The following is a 26587-nucleotide window of genomic DNA, read 5'->3' as shown; positions in this document are numbered from 1 at the left end:
TTGCTTAATGAGAAGTAGATAAGTACCTAATTTCTAAGCCTTCAATTGCAACTACTTAAGGGCTTTTGCAGCAAGTTTGTGATATGAATTTAAGGGTTGAAATCCATGCTAATTCTTGTTAAACCTCTTCTTTGGTTAACATTATTTAGTTAAAAACCCACAAGCAAGACAAAACCTCCAAAGCAAGAAAAGACAGAGCCCGGGAAGTAGACGAAGGATGAAGGCTTTTGTGAGGGAACTGGTGTGTCTTAGTTAAATGTATTGGTGAGTACAAATGATTAGTTCTCTGATAAAGACAGCTCTTGATTCTGATGTGTCATCCATGTGGCCGCTGCCAAAGGGTGCCAATTGTTGAAGGGCGGCGCACCAAACAGACAGCAAGAGCTGGATTGTTGGAGGAGATAATGCATCACTCAACTATGGTTGGTCTTCAATTTTGGTGTTTGCAAATTTGCCTCCTCCTTGTCACATCCAAAATTCACCTTTGCTACTCATAAAGCTCCGTCCAAGGGTAGATTATATGGTTTGATGGTGGTGTCGAATCTAACCCTTTAGTGCAATAAATCAATAATTAGAGACCCATTGGAGATAGTGTGCTTCTCATCTACATTTTAGAAATTTCGATGCATTAGTCATTTTCACAGTTAACTATCCCTTCTGTATGCATAACGTGGTTAAGCCTGAGAACCCAACTCAATTGGAAACCGAGCCTCTCCAGCTGAGTTGAGTTTCATTATGTTCGTTTAATGTAATTTTGATAATATTTGGTATAAAATTTTGTAATTTTGTTATAATCATGAAATTTGTCGCAACTAAATTAGGGTAATATTAATGATTGTACTAAAGTTGCACGAATTTATATCCAATGTTGTAAGAATTATATCAATCAAATAGAATTGAATAGAATTTAACTGGAGAAACCTGTTTCCATTCAATGGATGGACAAATTAAGCAAAATATAATGAAGTCATTGGTTTGATTTTCAAACACCTCTTCTTTGACTTCTTTCTTATTATATCTAGAACTTATTTTGGACCGGAAAATAACATGGTTCAACTACACTAGGAACAAGAGTAACAATGTAGCAAACTTGTCAATTTGTACTTAATTTAATAAACAGTCATAAATCACAGTCAATGCTTAAAGTTTAATGGACTTTGGGATGAGAATTGACAAGTACCGTAAATAAAGATGGTAGTGGAAAGTCTTCGGGCGCAATGTAACAACAACGGTGGGGGGTGGGGGGGGGGGGGTGGCGTGAAAATTTGTTGTCACGCCGTCCAAACAAACCTTTCATCTATCTGCCACCCCACGCGTAATCAATAACAATCACCAGTCCCCCCTCGTAGTACCTTATATAAATACATATATATATATATATATATATATATATATGTGGATAGAGATGGTTTTGTGCTATATTCTATCAAATCCTCGCAGGTTTGTCACATTTCAATTTGTTTTCTTCACTATTAGTGAATAGTGTTTCACCCCTTCTTATCATATCATATTGTATTTATATACCAACAAGCTTCGCCAACAACAACTTTCAACCAACACTTGAGGCTGATCGGATGCACTTTTCTCATTTTTAAGCTGTTCTCTCTTTCTCCTGACCAATATCTTCATCAAATACCCCAATCCCAAGAAAACTCCCTCTCTCTTCCCCCCTCTTCCCTTCTCTCAACTTCCAAGAAGAAGAAGAAGGCAAGGTTCAACTTTCTGGTTAGTGTTTACATTGTGAATAAAATGCTTGCCATTAGTTATGCTTTCTTGATCTGCTTGTTCTCGTCCTTCGCATGAAAAACAATAAAGAATCGGAATATGGTTCTTTTTGCGAGTAGTCTATAAGCCACTAGTGTCTCTCTTCTAAGATGAACACGTGGGCAAATGATACTTGAGTTAACGTTTGCTCAAATATGATGAATCCATCCATGCATGTCGTGGATTGGATGTAAATTAATACTATACTGAAAGGTTCTTTCTTCCAACACTAAACTTCACCTCAGTTCCTCGATCATTTGCCATTTTGGTTTCTACCATATTCGAAAATGAGGTGGAAGATGCCACGCAAAAGGGGAAAAAAAAAGAAGAAGAAGAAAATGAGGAGATATTTTGATCTTTCTAAGTAGCATCATAGATTAAAGGGTTGGTCCATGAACAATCGTTTCTTCACATTTTTTGTGTAGCATGGTGGGTGTGAGAACGTTTTCTGCAGTCCAAGCCATGAGCTTGGAGTGGAATGCACTCAAAGAAATGAACATGCTTGTTGCCTACAAAGTCCGTTTTTGCGGCCGGCCACTTTTGTGTTCAATAAACTTGCCTAACTACATGCAAGAAAGGTGATTGGGCTAGGTTTAGCATGAAAATGTCTGTGTTTCTTGGTGGGATCCACTGCTGGTCTGCCATTTATCTAATGTATACCATTGGCACACATGAAGTACACATTTCTTGGGTCCCTCCCTAAAATGAGATCATCATCATCATGGCCTTGTGCTCACGGATGGATGTGAATCATGGCAAATTTACAAAACATGGTTTTGTGCAAGTGTAAAACACACTCAGTGAGCTTTTCAGCTCCCAAAGTTGCTTTCTTGATGTTAAAATAATCAAAAGGAAAAAATATCTTCAAAGAGCTCATTACTTAGGAAAGTATCATCAGAATTGCTTTTGTTTTGTAAGCCCCTTCTTCTTCTTTTTTTTTTCGAATATTGCCCTTCCAAAATCAAATCATACTTCAATTCCTATGGTCGTTCATAGCTGCTCTAGTGAGAACTTATTGGTTGACTTTGTTTTCTAGGATAAGTTAATCAATGGAGATGGAATCATGTGTGCCTCCTGGATTTCGATTTCACCCAACAGAGGAAGAGCTTGTTGGATATTACCTCAATCGGAAGGTTAATTCATTGAAGATCGATCTTGATGTTATTGTTGACATTGATCTCTACAGGATGGAACCATGGGATATACAAGGTATTTGATGACTTTAAACCTCACCTTTTTAAACAATTACACAAATCGTGTTGCACTCAAATAAGAAATACAGCTGCATTTTCTACTCTAACAATAAATCTATATATCTTAGAGTTTAAGAGTCATGACAATGTGATAGTTTTCTCCCAAAAAAAAAATGATTTTACTTTTCAGGTTTTTATTTGTTTTAGTAACAAAGCTCGTACCATATACCTGAAAATCAGGTATAGAGTTCGAAATACATCCTACTTTGTAAATTTTTTATTAAAAAAAAGGAACAGATGGTTTAACATATTGAGATTATTATGGCAAACATCCAATTAGAGCAAATTTTGCCTAAATTTTTTTTTTGCATGGTTTGTTTTGTTTAATGTAGTTGTATTTTCTGATTTACAGATCGGTGCAAATTAGGATATGAAGAGCAAAATGAATGGTACTTCTTCAGTCACAAGGACAGGAAGTATCCAACAGGAACTCGAACCAACAGAGCCACTGCTGCTGGATTCTGGAAAGCAACTGGAAGAGATAAAGCTGTGATCTCAAAGGAAAAAATTATAGGAATGAGGAAGACCCTTGTGTTTTACAAGGGACGTGCTCCCAATGGGAGGAAGACTGACTGGATCATGCATGAGTATCGGCTTCAAACATCTGAGCAAGGACCTTCTCAGGCAAGTTTTTGAATCGACTTTATCAAAATCGAAATTATTCCTGCAAAATACTAAAGTTTCACGCTAGAAGTAAAAGGAAGAAAAAACTGCGGCTGCTTTCTTGAATGTAAATTAATTATTATGCAAGTCCGTACTTGAAAAAGGGAGCAAAGGATTTAAGCTTTTGGAAAGTTGGATTTTTTGATTAAATCGTAACTTTAGTCAAGAGAGGCCATAATGTTCTTTTATGCATGCGAACACGCACAGAAGAGTGTCACATATGTTAAACTGCATGTCTATTTACGGTACAGTACGACAACATTGGATGATTCATTTCCCATCTTTGTGTCCCTTTGATACAATGAACCTGCACATATCTCATCTTTTTGCATGTGTTTTAAACGTTTCAAAATGTTCTATTTGTTCTCATGAAAGCTACGGTTTAACAGGATTTCCAACCAAGTAAAAAGTCTTGCTCGATGTGCACCAAATTACCTTTTGCTCTTTCATATGTTTATAAAAACTATGGTGAAGTCACATATAGCTCTGGTGGAATATACTCATTATAGTCAAAACTTTTAATGTCATTCATTTTTCTAGTAGAAGTTGAATTATTCGAGTGGATCCTTCATTTGAACTCAAAGTTATTTGGTTTTTTCTATTAATTACTGTAATACCTTCTGTGATTCAATGTTAATGAGAATCAGACATAATGTTTATAAAACAATACCAGAAATTTTTCCAAACGATTCGCTTTCTAAACCTCATCATCCCTTTTTGGCCCCCACTTAAAACCAAATAAAAGCTGGATTACAATTAGAACCTACAAATTAGTGACACTAAAACTCGTTAGAAGGATGTTGTTTGGACTGAAATCTAACTAGGATGTTGATATTGCAGGAAGAAGGATGGGTTGTTTGCAGAGCATTCAAGAAGCCTTGTCCAAGTCACAAGCAAGGTTTTGAAGCCTGGAGTAATGCCTACTACATAAGAGAAAATGGAAAATACCAGCCTCCATTTCCTGACAAATCAATTACTTCAATGCATGCTGTCAATCCGATTTCAATCCGTGGGGTTGATTTTCAGCAAGTTCCCTTGCGGGCAGATCATCATGAACTAATATCCAACCATGCGGCCCGTTTTGACAATCAACTCATTGAAATTCCACAACTTGACAGCCCTTCTATTTCAACGAGTTTGGCAACAAAAGATCAGATTTTTGAAAGCGGTAGTTTAGTCAATGAAGATGGCGAAGATGTGAAGAGCAACATATACTGCCAGCAGTACAATGATTGGAAAGTTTTCGATAAGCTACTTGTTCAACAAGTGATTGATCCATCAGCTTCATATGCATGCCAAAACCAGCCTGTGTTAATACCCCGGGATGATGAATTGTTGCTTGGATGCTTTACTGAATTTTAGGTAACTAAGATTGGGATGCAACCAGGGACAGGATTCAAAGACAAATAGATGGTACTATTAAACAATATCGTCCACTGAAAAAGTTTGATTAACAGCATACTTTTCTGAGTTGGCTAAGAAAGCCAACTCCACGCTTTTGGAAATCTATGGATAGGCATGACAAAGGAAGAACATGTGGAAGGAAGTCTTACTCAAATCTGGAGTGGAATTGTTGCTAACTTTGCCTTTCAATATTTTTTTTTTCTCTAAAATTGTGAATTTTTCTTGCTGGATGTAATTGTATACTTATATTGCTTTGCTGATTGTGTTCTACAATGTCGTCATACTAGGTTAATTTTTGGCTAATTTTTGCTTGCCCTAAAAGTGTGGAATATTTTAGCCTTCTTAATGTTCAATTGCAATTTTTTCACCTAAAACAACGGATCCATTTTCTTACTAGGCGTTTGATTACAGCCCATCAACCTCCAGCCCATGCATGTCCTGGTCGAATTAGCTTTGTTTGGTATTTGAACCTGTATACTCTACCAAGAGTATTTGGAGAAAGTTTGCTTCATGCATGGTTTATAGATGGCAAGCCTTGGAGTAAAAGTCAATAAACTAGGCAATGATTGATTGGAACTTCAAGGATTTCCCTTGATGTCTTATAAAACCCCATACTTTTTCCCAGGATTCCCTAAGGCTATGTTGGGGAAATTCTATTAATGTAAGGGAATTAAAATATCCTACTACATTTGTGATAGCAAGGGACAAAACAAATATCCTGTTACTACAAGGAAAACCATTAGCAGCGTCTCACATTGGCGGAGCAGTAAAGTGAGTTAATCATAGGAGTTTTCTAATAAATGCTGTAATCTTAAGCCTGAGAATTTTTCAAATGGTTTTTTCAACGGGTGCTCATAGATACTTGTTAATATATCTAAATTCTATCTAACCTATTGTGTTCATATGCATACTAATAATTATTATTCTCCCTTACATTTATACACTTTCTTTAATTAATTTTTACTTTCTAAAAATTTAACATTTGAAGTACATCTTAACCATTATCCTAAATATCTAATAAGAACCTGTTAGACAAGCACCTGTTAGATAGACTCTTTCTCAAATTAAGTGATTGAAGATTCTAGATTAGTGTATCTAGACACACACACACCCGTTAATCTCTCATTCTAGAATTAAAAATTGAGAGTACCTAAAATTCTAGTTGACTTTTTGGCATCAAGGACAGGCAATGGCTGCTGCCGTCAAATGTCCATATCCATCCACCCTCAACGTTAGTAACTTTGTGTCATTATAATTGACAAAAGAATACTACCGAAGTTGGAGGACCAAAATGCTTGCACTCATTGAGAGTCAAGACTTTTATGGATTAATTAATGGAGAATGGCTGACGCTATGTCAAACTATAACTATTTCACCTTGGATGCTAAAACTGTCAACGACAAGAAGGACGTAAAAAATCCAGATTTTATCCTATGGAGGAACTTAGTGTTGTAATATAATAGGTATTTCAAAAGATTTTGTCTTATGGATTAAGTTGAACTCTTTTAAAGCAAAAGATTTTACTTAAAGAAACGTGACTTTTATCCTATTATCCATAACAAACGTAAATCTTTGATTGCCAACCGAATGGATAAAGTTTGATTTCATCAAATTTTTTTTTGCCATCACATAAAGTTTTCATGTTTGCCAAAGATTAGCAACAGATTGATTTTTCCTAAAGATAGAAATGTTCCAAGATTTCCTCAACATCTTCTTGGTTGTTGACCTCCTACATGTTAGAAAATTATACATTGTTTTGTCACAGAATGTGAAGCCCCGAAAGACGAAAAAAAGAAAAAAAATATCTGGTGAATAGTGTTCTGAGGGAATCCGGCCAGTTCTTGGCTGGATTGGCAGGGCTATTTGAAAAAAAAATTGGAAAACCCACTGCCATGAATCCGGCCAGATCTTGGCCGAATTGTAACGTGGCACCTTCAGTAGCCAAGTTTGACCAGCTGTTTTCCTTCATTCTTATTTTGTTTCTTAGCTGATATTTCTCTCATTTCTTCACCTTCTTGGCCGGCAAAATAAGAGAGCCATTGTGCTCCAGGCAAAATAAGAGAGAAAGTTCTTCAATTCCTTGTCCAAAACTTGAGATTTCACCTTTAGTTTTGCAATCTATTCCATACAAGTGCTCACTAAGGAGGTTTAAAGCTATTGGTGGAGTTGTTTTGGAGGAGGAAGCATTAAGCTACCAATTTTCTTGAGATTTGAAGGTATCTTACTAAGAACTTCCTATCTACTTCAATTGATTGTTCATTGGTGGATTAGAGATGTTAAATATGTTATTTTGTGGAAGATTTCATGATTTTAAGTAGAGTTTGACAAATTTCTGATTTATTAGTGAATTTTCTGATTTTATATGATAATTGTTGGTTGGTCATGGAATGATAGCTTGATATGGTGTCAAAGGGAGCCTTTGTGTGTTAGTTGTGGTTGTTTGCGGAAAATTTCAGATTTGTGCGAAAAATTTCAGTTTTAGGGTTTTGAATTAGGGTTTAATTGTGATTGGATTTGGAGTTCTCTATTGGCTCATATTGAAGGGGCATTGTGGCCTACTTAGATATGTGGTATATCTTATGATTCGTATGTGTAATTGTAGTTCTATACAAAGGTTAGTTTAGAAGTGTAATTTCAGTTTTACCTTGTTTCTGGACTCAACTTGGACTGCAAAGTTATCCATGTTTTAGAACGAACCAGCTGTTGGACAAAACATGAAAGTTGTAGATATGTGAGTTAGCTATCTACCTGCAAAATTGCAGATCGATTGGAGTACTGTAGCATGTGAAATGACCGAAATACCCTTGACTGCCCTTAAACCCTGTTTCACGGACCGTTTTCCATTTTTCTCTGAGATGTCGTTTTTGTCCATGAAAATGTATAATTTGGCTTTGGAGGTCTTCATAAGGAATGTTGGTATATGTCTTAGCTTTATAACGCCATAAGATTCATTTCAATCGAATAAGTATAGCTTCAATTGTGATTAAAATGCCAAAAGGTGATAGGAACTTGCTGATTTTAGAATTCCCTTTGCTTGACACGATATTTGTAATCTAGGGTTTGGACTTGATCAAGGCAATGATCTATGATGGATGGATCATGAGCTGTGATTGGTGAGTGATTCCACAACTATTTGCAAAGTTACTTTTCAAACTATTTCTTGCATTGCATACTCGATTGCATATCATGCGTGCTTGTGTGTGTGCCATGAAATATTTTGGCTCCAATGAGTTCTTGGGAAGTCTTGTGCTTAGAACCAACGTCTCCACCACTGTTTACCTGGAGCACAATGGCTCTCTATTACTGTTGGAGTGTTAATTGATCTATTTGAGCGTTGGATGTTTAAGTACAATGATTTCACTGGCTCACAAGAGCAATATACGTACATTTGATCATTGGTTCATGATATCATCTAAATGTATTATTGTGACGCTTATTTGCTTAATGATTTTACTGGTCACTCGCTGAGCTTGTAGCTCACCCCCAAATATTTTTTCCTCCCTCCACAGGGCTCGAGGCAAAGGAAGTGCTTGTAGTACTTATTCATATGACTAGATGAAATATCTACTGTCCTGTACAGTTTGAATTTAGTTTTATCTCGTGTAATATTTAGGTTTGTATGAATGTTTGGAATCGAACGGATGTATGTGTACGTTCCAAGCTTGGGAACTAGTATTCGCTTCGCTTGTGACATGTAAATTCATGGAGGATTTGATGTAATATTTGAGATGTGCATTGTAATTTATTTGAGGACTGCAGTGAGTGAGTGAGTCCCGACGAGAGCTGGGCAGGCGGTCCGCCAAACCCTCTGGTTCGCCTTAGGGTGAGGTGGGGCTGTCACACAGAAAACTCAACTTTCTAAACATAATGTTTTTTTCTGCAAGACCAACAGATAAGTTTTATTCCCATGTTCCTATTTATTAGCAATAACTAGCAAGAATTATCAGGCCTTCAACGAGTCTTTCTTGAAAATAAAATTTCATCCATTTCTTAGCGTTAGTTCCTAAGGTCTATAAATAGCTTTTATCCTTCACAAGACAGAATATACCACTAAACTTTCTAAATTCCTCCTTCTCCTTCAACAGCTCTTCTTGAAAATAAAATTTTATCCATTTCTTAACGTTAGTTCTTGAGGTTTATAAATAGCTTTTATCCTTCACAAGACAGAATACACTACTAAAATTTCTAAATTCCTCCTTCTCCTCTTAGCTCTCTATTCTCTCTATTTCCTCTACTATTAGATTAAACTTTGCTATTTCTAATCCTTCTTGCTATCAACAAAAAGAATGTTTGTTTAATCTTGGGGAAACATTTCAGTGTCCTTAAAATAGTTTCTTGAGACAGTGCTATTTAGCATGACTTAAACTTGCTCAAATTACGTCTTCAATATTGTTAGCATTGTTTGGCTTTTTTATCAACAATTTAAGAAATTATGGCCTCCGACAATGTTAGCACATTGCATCCATCATCAGCATATCGTATCCATTATCGGCATATGTTGCAGTCATGCTGCCATTCACTAAACCTTTTCCAGACATCTCCAAAATTGAAGTTTTTGTTAATGAAAATTTCAAAAGGTGGCCAGAACGTATATACTCACTTCTCGACATCTGTGGAGTTGCCTATGCATTGACTAATGCTCAACCTGTTGCAACTGTGGATGCTAAGTCACAAGAGTCATGACAATATGCCAACAAGGTATGTTGACATACAATTTTACAAATACTTTCTAATGAATTATTTGACGTATACTCCAATTGCAAGGAAGTTAAAACCATATGGGAAGCTTTGATAAGAAAGTTTATTGCTAAAAATGCAACCAAGCAAAAATTTGTCGTAGGAAAGTACTACCAGTGGCAAATGACCAACGACAAGGAAACGTAGACTCAAATCACAGGATACCAAATGCTACTCGAAGATTTGAAAAATGAAGACATTAGTTTGCTTAAGAAATTTCCTGTAGGCATGCTAATTTAAAAACTGTTTGAATCATAAGTTGACTACAAAAATAACTTGAAACGCAAGTGAAAAAATTACACTGTTGAGGAACTTGTGAAACACATATTCGTTGAAAATTCTAACAGGAAGGAGTTAAGATTTGTCAAAGCCAAAGAGATGGCTCTCAAAGGCAACATGGTACAAAATAAAAATAAAAGGAACACTAACAAGTCCCAAAGTCACAAGCCCAAGAATCCCAATTTTAAGAAAAAGTAAAGCAATTGTTACATTTGTGGAAAACCAAGACACCATGCTGCCTAGTGTAGATACAGAGATAGAGGTGACAAAGCAAATGCTAATCCTCCTAAGGTTAATTTAACCAAAGGAGATGAAATAATTGTTGCAGTCATCTCCCAAGTGAACATTGCGGCCAATGGCAAAAAATGGGTGGTAGACTCTGGGGCTACTCGACACATATGTGCAAATCGATAAGCATTTACCTCCTATACTCCAATAAGAGATGATGAAGAAGTGATCTACCTTGGAGACTCACGAACTGCTAAAGTTCTGGGTAAGGGCAAAGTGATCTTGAAACTCACTTCAGGAAAACTTTGGCCCTTAATAATGTGCTACATGTGCTGAACATTCGGGCAAATCTAGTTTCTATGGCTTTGATAGGAAAAGTTGGAGTGAAAGTGTCATTCAAATCTGACAAAATTGTAATGATAAAAAATAATGTGTTTGTGGGCAAAGGTTATTATAACTAGGGACTTTTTCTAGTTAAAATTTCTCATAAGTTGACTACAAAAATAACTAGAAACGCAAGTGAAAAAATTACACTGTTGAGGAACTTGTGAAACACATCTTCGTTGAAAATTCTAACAGGAAGGAGTTAAGAGTTGTCAAAGCCAAAGAGATGGCTCTCAAAGGCAACATGGTACAAAACAAAAATAAAAGGAACACTAACAAGTCCCAAAGTCACAAGCCCAAGAATCCCAACTTTAAGAAAAAGTAAAGTAATCGTTACGTTTGTGGAAAACCAAGACACCATACTGCCCAGTGTAGATACAGAAATAGAGATGACAAAGCAAATGCTAATCCTCCTAAGGTTAATTTAACCAAATGAGATGAAATAATTGTTGTAGTCATCTACCAAGTGAACATTGCGGCCAATGTGAAAGAATGGGTGGTAGACTCTGGAGCTACTCGACACATATGTGCAAATCGATAAGCAGTTACCTCCTATACTCCAATAGGGGATGATGAAGAAGTGATCTACCTTGGAGACTCACGAACTGCTAAAGTTCTGGGTAAGGGCAAAGTGATCTTGAAACTCACTTCAGGAAAACTTTGGCCGTTAATAATGTGCTACATGTGCTGAATATTCGGGCAAATCTAGTTTCTATGGCTTTGCTAGGAAAAGTTGGAGTGAAAGTGTCATTCAAATCTGACAAAATTGTAATGACAAAAAATAATGTGTTTGTGGGCAAAGGTTATTATAACTAGGGACTTTTTCTAGTTAAAAATTCTTATGTGATCGATGAAAATATCTCTTCTTCTGCTTATCTCGTTGAATCAATTTCTTTATGGCATGCTAGATTAGGACATGTTAATATTAGTTATATCAAGAAAATGCAAGTATGTGACCTAATTTCTGGTATTAGTAATAACATAGATAAATGTAAAATATGTGCAAAAACTAAAATAACAAAGAAAAGTTGTATATTTGTCCAAAAAGAAACTAAATCATTAAATTTAATTCATACAGACTTGGGTGATTTATTAGAGGAGGTAAAAGATATTATGTTACTTTTATAGATGATTATTCTAAATATACCAAACTGTACTTACAGAGAAATAAAGATGATACTCATAATGCCATTTTATCTTATAAGTGTGAAGTAGAAAATCAACTTAATAAGAAAATAAAAAGAATTAGATCTGCTAGAGGGAGTGAATATTTAGTTTTAGATAATTTTTGTGAACATGAAGGTATAATACATGAAATAACACCTCCTTATTCACTAGAATCTAATGGAGTAACTGAAAGGAAAAATAGGACACAAAAAGAAATGATGAATTCTATATTAGTTAGTTCTCATGCTCTTAATAATTTGTGAGGAGAAGTTATATTATCTGCGTGTCACTTACAAAATAGAATTCCACATAAAAGAACGGGCCAAACACTTTATGAGTTATGAAAAAATTATAAATCAAATTTAAAATATTATAAAGTATGGAGATGTCTTGCTAAATTATTATTACTTAAACCTAAGAAAAGAAAGTTAGGGTCTAAGACTTTTGATTGTATGTTTATTGGATATACTGAACATAGTGTTGTATATAGATTTCTTGTTTTAAGAAATGATGTGCTTGATTGTAATACAATTATCGAGACAAAGAATGCTGAGTTCTTTGAACAAAATTTTTCACTGTCTAATAAAATTTCTCATGCACCTGGAGAAATAAATAGAGAAACAACCTCTAATGAGGAATTGAGAAGGGGTAAAAGGCCAAGAAAACAATTTTCTTATGGAAATGATTTCAAACGTTCTTGTTGATAATGATCCTGTAACTTATTCTAATAGCAAATTTTGGATAGAAGCAATTAAAAACAAAATTGACTCTATTATGAAAAGTAAAATTTGAATTTTGGTAGATTTATCTCCTGGTGCAAAACCTATTGGTTGCAAATGGATTTTTAAGAAAAAAAAAAAAATCCTAATGGCTTGATAGAAAAATACAAAGCTCATTTAGTAGTAAAAGGATTTTCTCAAAAATGAAATATTGCTATTTTGACACATTTACACCAGTAACAAGAATTTCTACCATTCGTATTTTATTTGCTTTGGGTTCTATCCATAAACTTTTTGTTCATTAGATGAATATTAAAACAACCATTGTAAATGGTGATTTAGAAGAAGAAATTTATATAATTTAAGCTGAGGTTATGTTGTATCTTGACAAGAAAATAAGGTTTATAAATTAGTTAAATGTCTTTATGGTTTAAAACAATCTCTTAAACAGTGGTATGAGAAATTTGATCAAATTTTGATAAGGGAAGGATTTTCATCTATGAAAGTGGATAAATGTATACATACTAAAGTTGTAAATGATCAATATGTGATAATTAGCTTATATGTGGATGACATGTTTATATTTGGTACAAGTCTAGACATTGTTAATAGAACTAAATATTTTTTATTTTCTAATTTTGATATGAAAGATTTGGGTGAAGCAAAAATGATATTGGGTGTTAAAATTATAAGGAGAAGTGATGGTATAATATTGTCACAAGAACAATATATAGAAAGACTTCTTAAGAAGTTTGAAAATTTTAAAGTGACACATGTGAGCACCCCTTATGATGCTAATACTCAATTAAAGAAAAATAATGGTGGCTCAGTTGCTCAGGCTAAATATGTTCAGATTATTGAGAGTCTGATGCATTTGATGAATTTCGCAAAACTTGATATAGTCTATGCTATGTGTAGACTGAGTAGATATACTCATAATCTTAATAGTAAGCATTGGCTTGAATTAGTCAGGCTAATAAAATATTTAAGAGGTACCACGACTTATGATATCTTGTATTCCGGATTTTTCACTGTATTAGAGGGGTACAGTGATGCTAATTGGATCTCTAATTCAAATGAGACAAAATTCACTAGTGGTGATGTGTTCACACTTGGTGGCAATGCAATAGCTTGAAAATCAACTAGGTAGACAATCATTGTTAGATCAACTAAGGAATCAGAGTTTATAGTCCTAAAGTTGGCTGGCTTTGAGGCCGATTGGTTAAGAAATTTCTTAGTCAATATTCCTTCAACTAAGGATCTAATGCATCCTGTGTCCATACACTATGATTGTCAAGAGACAATTGCTATTGCTAGAAACAAGTCCTATAATTGTAAAAGTCAACACATGAAATTGAAACATGATGTCGTAAAGTAGCTGCTTAGAGATAGAATAAATTCCATTGATTTTGTGAAGTCAAAATTGAACATAGCTGATCCTCTGACTAAACCTGTAGGAAGAAAATTAATTCTTTAAACTCTAAGGGAAATGGGACTGAGGCTAACAATTTGTTAATAGAGACGATAACACAACCTATGTGATTGGTAATCCTATGAAATAAGTTCATATGGATAATAACAAGTCAATATTGACTGTAAAGTAGGGGTGGGCAAAAAAACCCACCGATCTGAAAACCCGACATACCCGATCCGATCCAATCCAAAAATTGGATATCCAATCTGATATTTCTTAATGGGGCAGATCAGGGTCAGGTACCAGCAAAAAATGGATACGGATACGGATTAGAAAAATAAAAATCTACGGGTACCTGACCCGTAAGGTATATTATACAAATATTAAAATATTAAGAGGCATTTTATAATTTTATAATTTTTAATCCTAAGTGTAAGTGAAGTGTAATTTCTTTTTTGGTTGCCTTTGTTTCTATAGAAATTTCATGTTTGACAAAGGAGCATGCTGTATTAACATTGAAGATTGAAAGTTTGAGAAGTTGTTGAATGCTTGTTATCATTGTGTTTGTTGTGTTATAGAAGGATGAACCTCTAGAGTTGTTGTTCACTATTTTAATTTGTATTTTCAGCTTAAATTGTACTCAAAATTATTACGAAACTTCATTTTGTCTGTTAGATATTATAATTCTAATATGTACTAAATTTTTGAGATTGGTTTGATTGTTGGATGAAATGTGTGAGGATGTTGATTACAATATTGTGTGAGAATGTGTGAGAATTGTTGGATGATTGTTGGCTTGATTGTTTGGACTTTGATTACAATATCTCTACCAATATTAATTGGAAAGCAATTTTTTTTAATATTGAAAAACAGGTTGATATTAATTGAAAAACAGTTTTTTATTTGAAAACATTTTTTTTGGGGGTGGGTACCTTATGACCCACTCCTTCTTTTCGGGTATCTGAGTAGCGGGTACTCAGAGACATTAGGAGTGGGTTAAGGTCACAAAATGGCTGATTGAATATGTTAGGGTCAGATCAATTAAATCATGTTAGGGGCGAATATTCGACTCGTGTCTACTCTTACTGTAAAACACTTCAATTTAAGTCCCTCTTGAGATAAGTGCTTTGACTACTAGTAACTATGAGGTTGAGTTTAAAACTCTTAATGAATTCATATCCTTTTAGAGAGGTGTATTTAGAGTGATATATACTTGATGAGAGTGGATTGGGGCTGCTCTTATAAAATTTTTGGCCGAATCTTTAGACTTCTCATGAATAACTAGACAGGCACACGGCCTAAGAGTGCAAAACCACATTGAACAACAAATAGTGGATTCCAATGTGGTTGATAAAATCTCTATCATACAACTAGAATTGTTGGTTCATAGAAATTCATATTTCACCAATAATTATGTACGTCATATTTTCTCGATCTAAGTTTGGTTCATAGTCCAAAACACACCAAACTAATTACATTGAATCTGAACAAATTTAGTAGTTTTTTATTCTCTTTTGTCTAAAATCTTTTGAAATAAGTGGGAGAGTGTTGTAATATAATATGTATTTCAAAAGATTTTGTCATGTGGATTAAGTTGGACTCTTTCAAAGCAAAAGGTTTTACTTAAAGAAAACGTGACTTTTATTCTATTATCCATGACAAACGTAAAACCTTTGATTGCTAACCGAATGGATAAAGTTTGACTTCATGAAATTTTTATTTGCCATCACATAAAGTTTTCACATTTGCTAAAGATTAGCAATAGACGGATTTTTCTAAAAGATAGAAACGTTCCAAGATTTCCTCAACGTTTTCATGGTTGTTGACCTCCTAAATGTTAGAAAATCATCCGTTGTTTTGTTACAGAAAACTCAATTTTCCAAAGATAATGTTTTTATTTGCAAGACGAACTGATACATTTTATTCCCCTATTTTTACTTATTAGCAACAACTAGTGAGAATTATCAGGCCCTCAATGGTTCTTTCTTGAAGATAAAGTTTTATCCATTTCTTAACGTTAATTCTTGAGGTTTATAAATAACTTTTTCATCCTTCACAAGACAGAATACACCACTGAACTTTATAAATTACTCCTCTTCCTCTTAGCACTCTATTCTCTCCACTTCCTCTACTGTTGGATTAAACTTTGCTGTTTCTAATCCTTCTTGCTATCAACAAGAAGATGTAAGGGTGGCAATTCTCAACATGATTCTTGACACGACTCGAACTTAACACGAAATTACTGGGTATAGATTCACTCTTCATAAGTTTGGATCAAATTCAGGTCAGACTCGAATGACCCGCTAAACAAATAGGTCCAATCCAGGTCTACACGGGTTGACTCATTTGACCCGTCTGACCAGTTTAATATGTAATTTTATAATTTAATTAATAAATTAGAGGTATAAAATAAATTTAAAAAAATCTAACTAAGGTTATAAATTAGTATTACGAGAACAGAATTATGAATATTGTGTGAAAATAAGGAATTTTATTTGTGAAATGTCGTAGTTTTGTCTTTATTCATGACTTTTTTTGTACAAAAAGAAAAACAAAAAAATTACTACAGGATTGGATTGCAATTTTCTATATTCTGATGGAAACTCCATTATAAAAAAAACACCATACTACCAAAGTGAGAAGATTAAAAAAAAAAAAAGAAAGTTAAGTAAATGGGTTACTTAGGTTAGATTTGGGTAACCTGTGAAATTAATGAGTCATGTTTAGGTCGAGAAAGTTGACCCATTTAAATTTTTGGATCAAGTTCGAGTTTGAGTTGACGTATTGTCTAGAATATCTAAGTCTCAACCCAACCCGTTAGCCACGACCCGACCCGACCCGATTGCCACCCCTAAGAAAAAGGTTTGTTTAATCCTGAAAAAATATTTTAGTGTCTCCAAAATAGTTTTTCTTTCTTTTTTTTGAGAAAGTGCTATTTAACATGACTCAAACATGCTCAAATTACATCTTCAATCTTGTTAGCATTGTTCAGATTCTTTATCAGCAATTAGATCTCCTCTTGCGAGGATGGATAATTGGAACACTTTCAGAAAGTAGTTCTTGTTGGATCTAACCTTAATCAAATGTTGGACTTATATGTGAATAATTATGTGTTACAGATTATTAAATAAAGTTAAATCTAATTAAGACGATCAATTATAGTTTGGAATTTAATGTATCTAATAAGATGTGGACCTTTAATGTGTAAAAACTTAAGAGTAATTTCTATTTTTATGATGGGCTGAAATAGGAATCTAAAAGATAACAAGAAAGTTATCTATAAACAGGGTTATGGTCCCGGAGTCACACATACTCTTTTTGCCGTATATTTTTTAGTACCATAAATAGTTATTTTTTGATATTCCATCGTCAAGAAAGATACCAGAGAGAAATTAAAGGGTTCTATCAAGGGGTCAACAAATACACGTTGATTTGAAAAGTCACCCCAAAATTTCCAAGGATTTAAGTATCAGTTAGTCAACATGAATCTAAATACGCTTCTATGATTTTACTGTTAATTTATTTCTCAATAATCACCATAAATATTTTGGATTTAATAGGTGATAGTTTTCCCCAAAAATCAATATAAACAGCCACTAACAAGTGGTATTAGAGCCAGATATATGGTTAATTACTACGAAATAAGTTTGTGATTGCTTTTTAGAATAATATCCGTCTATTTTTTGTGAAGAATCGACCAATAAAAAAAGGTTTACTTGTCCTAGAAGAATTGATAAATTGTCTATAATTCTTAGAATTGTTTGTATTTAATTAGTTTATTTGGTATTTTTCCTGATTGTTCAATCTTACGTGTCTCATGAATTCGGTTTTGGCTTGTTTCTTTTTTTTTTTCAAGAATAAATATGTGACGCCCCCACTTCTCCCTAAGGCGAACCAGAGGGTATCCGCGGGACGCCTGCCCAACTCTCGCCAGGACTCATGACAATATCCGTTCAAGTTTAGCACAATACTATTCAACCACACTAGATAAGTAAGAAAGTGCGGAAAACTTCCAAACTTAACAATATATATAACGATTACCCAATCCTTACATCAAATTCCCAAAAGTTACATCAATACCCAAAATATACCACATCTAGGTACATCAAATATCCAAATCATACATTAGCTTTCCAAAAGTACAACCAATAAGAGGTCTAGCCCAAAATACATTAGAAACCCTAAGCCAAAAGTGCATCAAAAAGGTTCTTCCACGTCTCATTCCATGCCTAATCCTGTTAAGGAAAATAAATGTACAGGGTGAGCAAAACGCTCGTGAGGCCAAGAACACACATGCAAGCATATAGTCCAAGTAACAAGCCCAAATAACAGGTCAGTAGATAAAGTACAAGTTGTGACGCCCCGAAAAAAAAATGAGTTTGAGAACCCGGAAATTTTCTAATTTTCTAGGGTTTTATTTATTTAATGGCTTGTTTTCTGCGTTTTCTTTAGTAGGGAAATTTTCTAGATATTTTTAATGAGCAGATATAGTTTTTGGATGATTTTTCTAGTATCAAATAGGTTTTGAGAAATTAAGAGTGTATACCGGATGTGGGACCCAGTAGGGCGAAAAGTTCGGAAAAATTCGACCAATTAGGTTAAGTTCCGGATACTGGGTGAAATTTATCGGGTGTTAAGAGATAAATAGAAGATGTGAAGTGATTGATGTGAGAGGAAAAAAGAAGGATAAGAATGCATTAATGAAGTGACACTTGTCATGTTGGGATTGGTTGTACCTTTATGACTTACTATTCATTTTTTTTGACCTTTTGACCATGTGGTTAAATATCTCCAAAAATCACAAAAAAAAAATTCACTCTTGTCTTCATCTTCTTGGCCGGCCACCTTGAGCTTAGGAAGGAAGAAACTCTTCAAAATCTTGGCATCCATCTAGTGCAAATCATCCAAAGCAATCACCTAAACTTGTTTCTACTCCATAAAACCCTTTCACTAGGTGTTAGTGGTTTGTTTGGTGAAGTGTTTGGAGGAGCTAAGGTGTCCTACAACTCTCCCTCTCTTTTTTACTAGGTGAGTGGTGATTGAACTTTCTCCTACACTTAATGAAGCTTAACTTGTGCCTAGTGGTAGCTAAAGGGATGAATTTTGTGGTTTATTTCTTGCTTTTGGATGAATTGATGAAGTTTTCAATTTATTGGTGATTTTTCTGGTTTAATGTGATCATGATGTTGTGGCTATCTATGATGGTTGGAAATGATAGTTAATGACTCTAGTAGGTGTACATGATTGGTATTTGCAACCAATTTCTGGTTTGGAAGAAATTTCAGAAAACTAGGGTTCTTGAGGGGGGCATTCTGTCCGAAATTTTAGGTCCTAGATAGAGGCCGAATTGGCCTTGGCTCAAAACATGAAAGTTGTAGGTATTGATGTTTTAAGGGTGTCTGTAAAATTTCAGGTCACTTGGAGTAGTGTAGAATGAGATAAGCCGAAAAAAATATTGCTGTTCTGGGTTCATCAGGATGTTAGAACTGCATCTGAAATGGGTTGTTTTGACTGAAATTTTTTTGGATTTGGGTGTTGAGGTCTTCTGATGAAATGTAGCTTCATGTCCTAGCTACCATATGCCTTTAAAATTTCTGCATTTGGACCTGTTTAGACTGAGTTGTACTGATTACAGCATAGTGTAATTTGTAAACCTGCAATTAAGGTTCTGGTTTGGTATTTTGCATATTTGACTTAGTTGTGCTGGGATTTGGACTGAGTGACCTTCTACATTGTTGTAGCCCTGGTTCTTAGCTTCGAAACGGTGGGTCTTGGACCTCCATCCGATACTCGTAGTACCTTTGGTGCCATTACCGCAAAAGGACGTCAAAACTGTTTTTCTGGTTTTGAGCTTAACTTTCATTTCCGGACTTTTCCCTAGCTTGACTTGTACTAGTACTACTTGGAGCTTGCTGAATGGCTATTGGATGAACTTGTTGTTGTGTGTGTACCTTTGGGACTGGCTGAGGATATAATGAAGCCGTGATGGCTGGAAAAGTTAGCAAATTCAGGGGAAGTGCTGTCCAAACTTTGAAGGAACTTGTTTGCATTGAGTTTGTGATTTAAGACTTGGATTTGAGCAAGGCAATGATATTTAATGGATGATTTCTGAGCCATGGAGGTGAGTGACCTCAAACTATTTCTAAAATTGTTTATGAACCGTTTCTTGCATTATTTACTTTTGAACTGTTTCCAAATTTAATTTTGGAACTGTTTTCTTACATATCATGCGTGCTTGCATATCAGTGTCTTGTTATTATTGATTTTGCTTTCAATGATTGTTAAAACGAGTTTCTAGGCGAGTGTGTACTTTATCGCACTCGACCTAAATAAATATGAAATTTTCAATGATTAATGATTAAATGCTACTTGCGCATGAATGTAAGCCTTTTGGGCTGAACTGGCCATTGCCCCTTGTTACCGGTCGTCTCGAGCCAGAAGCGGACTCGGTCGGGCGACTAGGAACTTGGGTGAACGTTTCGGTATACTCGAGTATTACCTTGTAGGTTGGTGGAGCCTGGCCAAAAGCCAGGGACGGGGTGAATGAATGCACGAATGAAACCAAAAATGCAATGAAATGACAGGAGAACGAACATATCCTTTTCATGAATGTTACTATCGCTTTCCATTGTAAATGTTTCTTGAATTATTGATACTCCATATTTAATATTTTGTAAACGTTGTAATTGTTTCTAGACTTATCCTTTGATTTACAACATCATTGAAATGAACCATTGTTAAACAGATTTGATAACTGATTTTATTGGTTACTCGCTGAGCTTCTAGATCACCCCAAAAATATTTTATTCCCTTCCACAGGGCTCAAGGCGAAGGAAGGGCTTGTAGTGTTTATTCATGGATTATCTCATGTATGGATTAAACTTGGATTTCCTTTTGTGTAATCATTCATATTGGGATTGTATTGAACGTTTAGAATTGATTGGATGTGTAATAGTCTAGTTTTGGACTTCCTCCTGTATAATAATTGTGATCAAGGATCAGAGTGGCGCAGTGGAAGCGTGGACGCTTCGCTGTTGATATGTAAAGTTTGGGAACTTTTGATGTATATTTGATATATATATCTTGAAATTCAATTGAGGATTGTAGTGAATGACTGAGTCCCGGCGAGAGCTGGGCAGGCGGCCCGCCGAACCCTCTGGTTCGCCTTAGGGGGAGGTGGGGTCGTGACACAAGTAATTGACAATTCCAATAAAATGTAAACAGAAATAATTCAAGGATATGGTAACTCTCAGGAGCTAAGTTCCACTTGCTTTGCCAGGGTCATTCGTATACCTTCCTGCGATGACTCTCCGTCAACCGGGTCGGTATTTTCATTCCGTAGATCTCCACTTACTTCTCATGTCCGTCCACCGTACATACCACTCCGGGCCCGCACGACATTTAGAAGGCGATACTCCACGAGTATGCCAAGCGAGACCTCTTCAATAGGTCAAGCTTATCATGTGATTCTCATGACTCACCGAGGTTCCCGACCAAGCCCATGCCGGCTCTAGTCCCAAGGTCGGCCTATGAGTTTGGGCGTCCCCCATGTACATGTATCTGTTGAGGAGATTCACTCCAGCGACGTATGCAGCCATAGCATACTATTTCAGGTCAAGCAAGCATTTGATACATTCAAGCATTCATGTCATGTCATTGTCAAACAGGTCATTCATTTCATGTCAAGCAAGTTAATCATGAATTATTTGTTTCAAATGAGAACGAGTGCGATAAAGTACACACTCGACTCCGTTTTCAAAATCTTTGATCATTGGTTACAGGTAAGCATGTATCAAGTTCACAGGAGTTTAAGTAATCATACACTTGACACTCACCAAGTAAACAAGGAAGAAATGTCACTTGAAATTCAGGTGTCCATCGTAGGATCCTCTTGAAGGTTCTCGTTCGAGCCTGAGCAAATTAATAGTGAATTGTAATTTATAAACCCCAATTATCATGTATGAGTGTACGCTTGTACTGTCACAGCCCCACCTCCCCCTGAGGCGAACCAGAGGGTTCGGCGAGCCGCCTGCCCAGCTCTCGCCGGGACTCAGTCGTTCATTACAATCCTCAAATGAATTACAATGTAAATCTCAAATATTACATCACATTCTCCAATAATTACATGTCACAAATGCAGCGGAAACTATTCCCAACTATACATAAAATGATTCCAAATCCAAACTGTACAACATAAAGGCCATCCAATCACGCGCACAAGTACTACAAGCCTTCCTTCGCTTTGAGCCCTGTGGAGGGGAATAAAATATTTTTGGGGTGAGCTAAAAGCTCAGCGAGTAACCAGAAAATCAGTAATTAAATCGGTTTAACAATATTTCTTTTCAATGATGTCATAAATCAAATGATAAGTCCAGAAACAATTACAACATTTACAAAACATTAAATATGGAGTATCAATAATTCAAGAAACATGTACAATGGAAAGCGATAGTAACATTCATGAAAAGATACGTTCGTTCTCCTGTCATTTCTTTTTTTTTTCATTTGAAATTGCATCATTTTCCACCAACCTCCACCAACCTACAAAGGTAATACTCGAGTATACCAAACGTTCACCCAGGTCCCTAATCGTCCGACCGAGTCCGTTTCTGGCTCGAGACGACCGGTAACAAGGGGCAATGGCCAGTTCAGCCCAAAAGGCTTACATTCATGCGCAAGTAGCATTTAATCATTTATCATGAAAATTTCACATTGATTGAGGTCGAGTGCGATAAAATACATACTCGCCTAGAAAGCTCGTTTTGAAAATCATTCAAAGCACGTGACACGTTATCAATCAATAATACAAGTCATGAAGTTAAGAAAATATATCAAACAAGGAACACTTTCATATAAGCACGCATGATATGCAAGAAAACAGTTCAAAAGTAGCTTTGGAAACAGTTCAAAAGTAAATAATGTAAGAAACATTTCACAAGTACTTTGGAAATAGTTTAGGGTCACTCACCTCCATGGCTCAGAAACCATCCATCATATATCATTGCCTTGCTCAAATCCGAGTCTTAGATCACAAACTCAATGCAAACAAATCCCTTCAAAGTTCGGACAGCACTTCCCCTGAATTTGCTTAACTTTTCCAGCCATCACGGCTTCATTATATCCTCAGCCAGTCCCAAAGGTACACACACAACAACAAGTTCATCCAATAGCCATTCAGCAAGCTCCAAGTAGTACTAGTACAAGTCAAGCTAGGGAAAAGTCCGGAAATGAAAGTTAAGCTCAAAACCAGAAAAACAGTTTTGACGTCCTTTTGCGGTAATGGCACCAAAGGTACTACGAGTGGTCGGATGGAGGTCCAAGACCCACCGTTTCGAAGCTAAGAACCAGGGCTACAACAATGTAGAAGGTCACTCAGTCCAAATCCCAGCACAACTAAGTCAAATATGCAAAATACCAAACCAGAACCTTAATTGCAGGTTTACAAATTACACTATGCTGTAATCAGTACAACTCAGTCTAAACAGGTCCAAATGCAGAAATTTTAAAGGCATATGGTAGCTAGGACATGAAGCTACATTTCATCAGAAGACCTCAACACCCAAATCCAAAAAAATTTCAGTCAAAACAACCCATTTCAGATGCAGTTCTAACATCCTGATGAACCCAGAACAGCAATATTTTTTTCGGCTTATCTCATTCTACACTACTCCAAGTGACCTGAAATTTTACAGACACCCTTAAAACATCAATACCTACAACTTTCATGTTTTGAGCCAAGGCCAATTCGGCCTCTATCTAGGACCTAAAATTTCGGACAGAATGCCCCCCTCAAGAACCCTAGTTTTCTGAAATTTCTTCCAAACCAGAAATTGGTTGCAAATACCAATCATGTACACCTACTAGAGTCATTAACTATCATTTCCAACCATCATAGATAGCCACAACATCATGATCACATTAAACCAGAAAAATCACCAATAAATTGAAAACTTCATCAATTCATCCAAAAGCAAGAAATAAACCACAAAATTCATCCCTTTAGCTACCACTAGGCACAAGTTAAGCTTCATTAAGTGTAGGAGAAAGTTCAATCACCACTCACCTAGTAAAAAAGAGAGGGAGAGTTGTAGGACACCTTAGCTCCTCCAAACACTTCACCAAACAAACCACTAACACCTAGTGAAAGGGTTTTATGGAGTAGAAACAAGTTTAGGTGATTGCTTTGGATGATTTGCACTAGATGGATGCCAAGATTTTGAAGAGTTTCTTCCTTCCTAAGCTCAAGGTGGCCGGCCAAGAAGATGAAGACAAGAGTGAATTTTTTTTTTGTGATTTTTGGAGATATTTAACCACATGGTCAAAAGGTCAAAAAAAATGAATAGTAAGTCATAAAGGTACAACCAATCCCAACATGACAAGTGTCACTTCATTAATGCATTCTTATCCTTCTTTTTTCCTCTCACATCAATCACTTCACATCTTCTATTTATCTCTTAACACCCGATAAATTTCACCCAGTATCCGGAACTTAACCTAATTGGTCGAATTTTTCCGAACTTTTCGCCCTACTGGGTCCCACATCCGGTATACACTCTTAATTTCTCAAAACCTATTTGATACTAGAAAAATCATCCAAAAACTATATCTGCTCATTAAAAATATCTAGAAAATTTCCCTACTAAAGAAAACGCAGAAAACAAGCCATTAAATAAATAAAACCCTAGAAAATTAGAAAATTTCCGGGTTCTCAAACTCATTTTTTTTTCGGGGCGTCACAACTTGTACTTTATCTACTGACCTGTTATTTGGGCTTGTTACTTGGACTATATGCTTGCATGTGTGTTCTTGGCCTCACGAGCGTTTTGCTCACCCTGTACATTTATTTTCCTTAACAGGATTAGGCATGGAATGAGACGTGGAAGAACCTTTTTGATGCACTTTTGGCTTAGGGTTTCTAATGTATTTTGGGCTAGACCTCTTATTGGTTGTACTTTTGGAAAGCTAATGTATGATTTGGATATTTGATGTACCTAGATGTGGTATATTTTGGGTATTGATGTAACTTTTGGGAATTTGATGTAAGGATTGGGTAATCGTTATATATATTGTTAAGTTTGGAAGTTTTCCGCACTTTCTTACTTATCTAGTGTGGTTGAATAGTATTGTGCTAAACTTGAACGGATATTGTCATGAGTCCTGGCGAGAGTTGGGCAGGCGTCCCGCGGATACCCTCTGGTTCGCCTTAGGGAGAAGTGGGGGCGTCACATATTTATTCTTGAAAAAAAAAAAGAAACAAGCCAAAACCGAATTCATGAGACACGTAAGATTGAACAATCAGGAAAAATACCAAATAAACTAATTAAATACAAACAATTCTAAGAATTATAGACAATTTATCAATTCTTCTAGGACAAGTAAACCTTTTTTTATTGGTCGATTCTTCACAAAAAATAGACGGATATTATTCTAAAAAGCAATCACAAACTTATTTCGTAGTAATTAACCATATATCTGGCTCTAATACCACTTGTTAGTGGCTGTTTATATTGATTTTTGGGGAAAACTATCACCTATTAAATCCAAAATATTTATGGTGATTATTGAGAAATAAATTAACAGTAAAATCATAGAAGCGTATTTAGATTCATGTTGACTAACTGATACTTAAATCCTTGGAAATTTTGGGGTGACTTTTCAAATCAACGTGTATTTGTTGACCCCTTGATAGAACCCTTTAATTTCTCTCTGGTATCTTTCTTGACGATGGAATATCAAAAAATAACTATTTATGGTACTAAAAAATATACGGCAAAAAGAGTATGTGTGACTCCGGGACCATAACCCTGTTTATAGATAACTTTCTTGTTATCTTTTAGATTCCTATTTCAGCCCATCATAAAAATAGAAATTACTCTTAAGTTTTTACACATTAAAGGTCCACATCTTATTAGATACATTAAATTCCAAACTATAATTGATCGTCTTAATTAGATTTAACTTTATTTAATAATCTGTAACACATAATTATTCACATATAAGTCCAACATTTGATTAAGGTTAGATCCAACAAGAACTACTTTCTGAAAGTGTTCCAATTATCCATCCTCGCAAGAGGAGATCTAATTGCTGATAAAGAATCTGAACAATGCTAACAAGATTGAAGATGTAATTTGAGCATGTTTGAGTCATGTTAAATAGCACTTTCTCAAAAAAAAGAAAGAAAAACTATTTTGGAGACACTAAAATATTTTTTCAGGATTAAACAAACCTTTTTCTTAGGGGTGGCAATCGGGTCGGGTCGGGTCGTGGCTAACGGGTTGGGTTGAGACTTAGATATTCTAGACAATACGTCAACTCAAACTCGAACTTGATCCAAAAATTTAAATGGGTCAACTTTCTCGACCTAAACATGACTCATTAATTTCACAGGTTACCCAAATCTAACCTAAGTAACCCATTTACTTAACTTTCTTTTTTTTTTTTTAATCTTCTCACTTTGGTAGTATGGTGTTTTTTTTATAATGGAGTTTCCATCAGAATATAGAAAATTGCAATCCAATCCTGTAGTAATTTTTTTGTTTTTCTTTTTGTACAAAAAAAGTCATGAATAAAGA

The 26587-nt window shown here is 35.3% G+C and overlaps 1 protein-coding gene across 1 annotated transcript; it reads left to right on the top strand.

Annotated features, from left to right (window-relative positions):
* Positions 1 to 1519: 1519 nt before the first annotated feature.
* LOC140015440 (NAC domain-containing protein 30-like) lies at positions 1520 to 5425 on the top strand. The gene is made up of 4 exons (XM_072068020.1): positions 1520 to 1725; positions 2801 to 2973; positions 3370 to 3641; positions 4521 to 5425. The coding sequence occupies exons 2-4, from the start codon at positions 2814 to 2816 to the stop codon at positions 5040 to 5042; spliced, it is 954 nt and encodes a 317-aa protein (XP_071924121.1). The 5' UTR covers positions 1520 to 1725; positions 2801 to 2813; the 3' UTR covers positions 5043 to 5425.
* The last annotated feature ends 21162 nt before the right edge of the window (positions 5426 to 26587 follow it).

Source organism: Coffea arabica, chromosome 10e (genome assembly GCF_036785885.1).
Source record: "Coffea arabica cultivar ET-39 chromosome 10e, Coffea Arabica ET-39 HiFi, whole genome shotgun sequence".
In the NCBI taxonomy this organism is placed as follows: Eukaryota; Viridiplantae; Streptophyta; class Magnoliopsida; order Gentianales; family Rubiaceae; genus Coffea; species Coffea arabica.
Note: the sequence above shows the minus strand (reverse complement) of the source record. Positions and strands in the feature narration are given on the sequence as shown.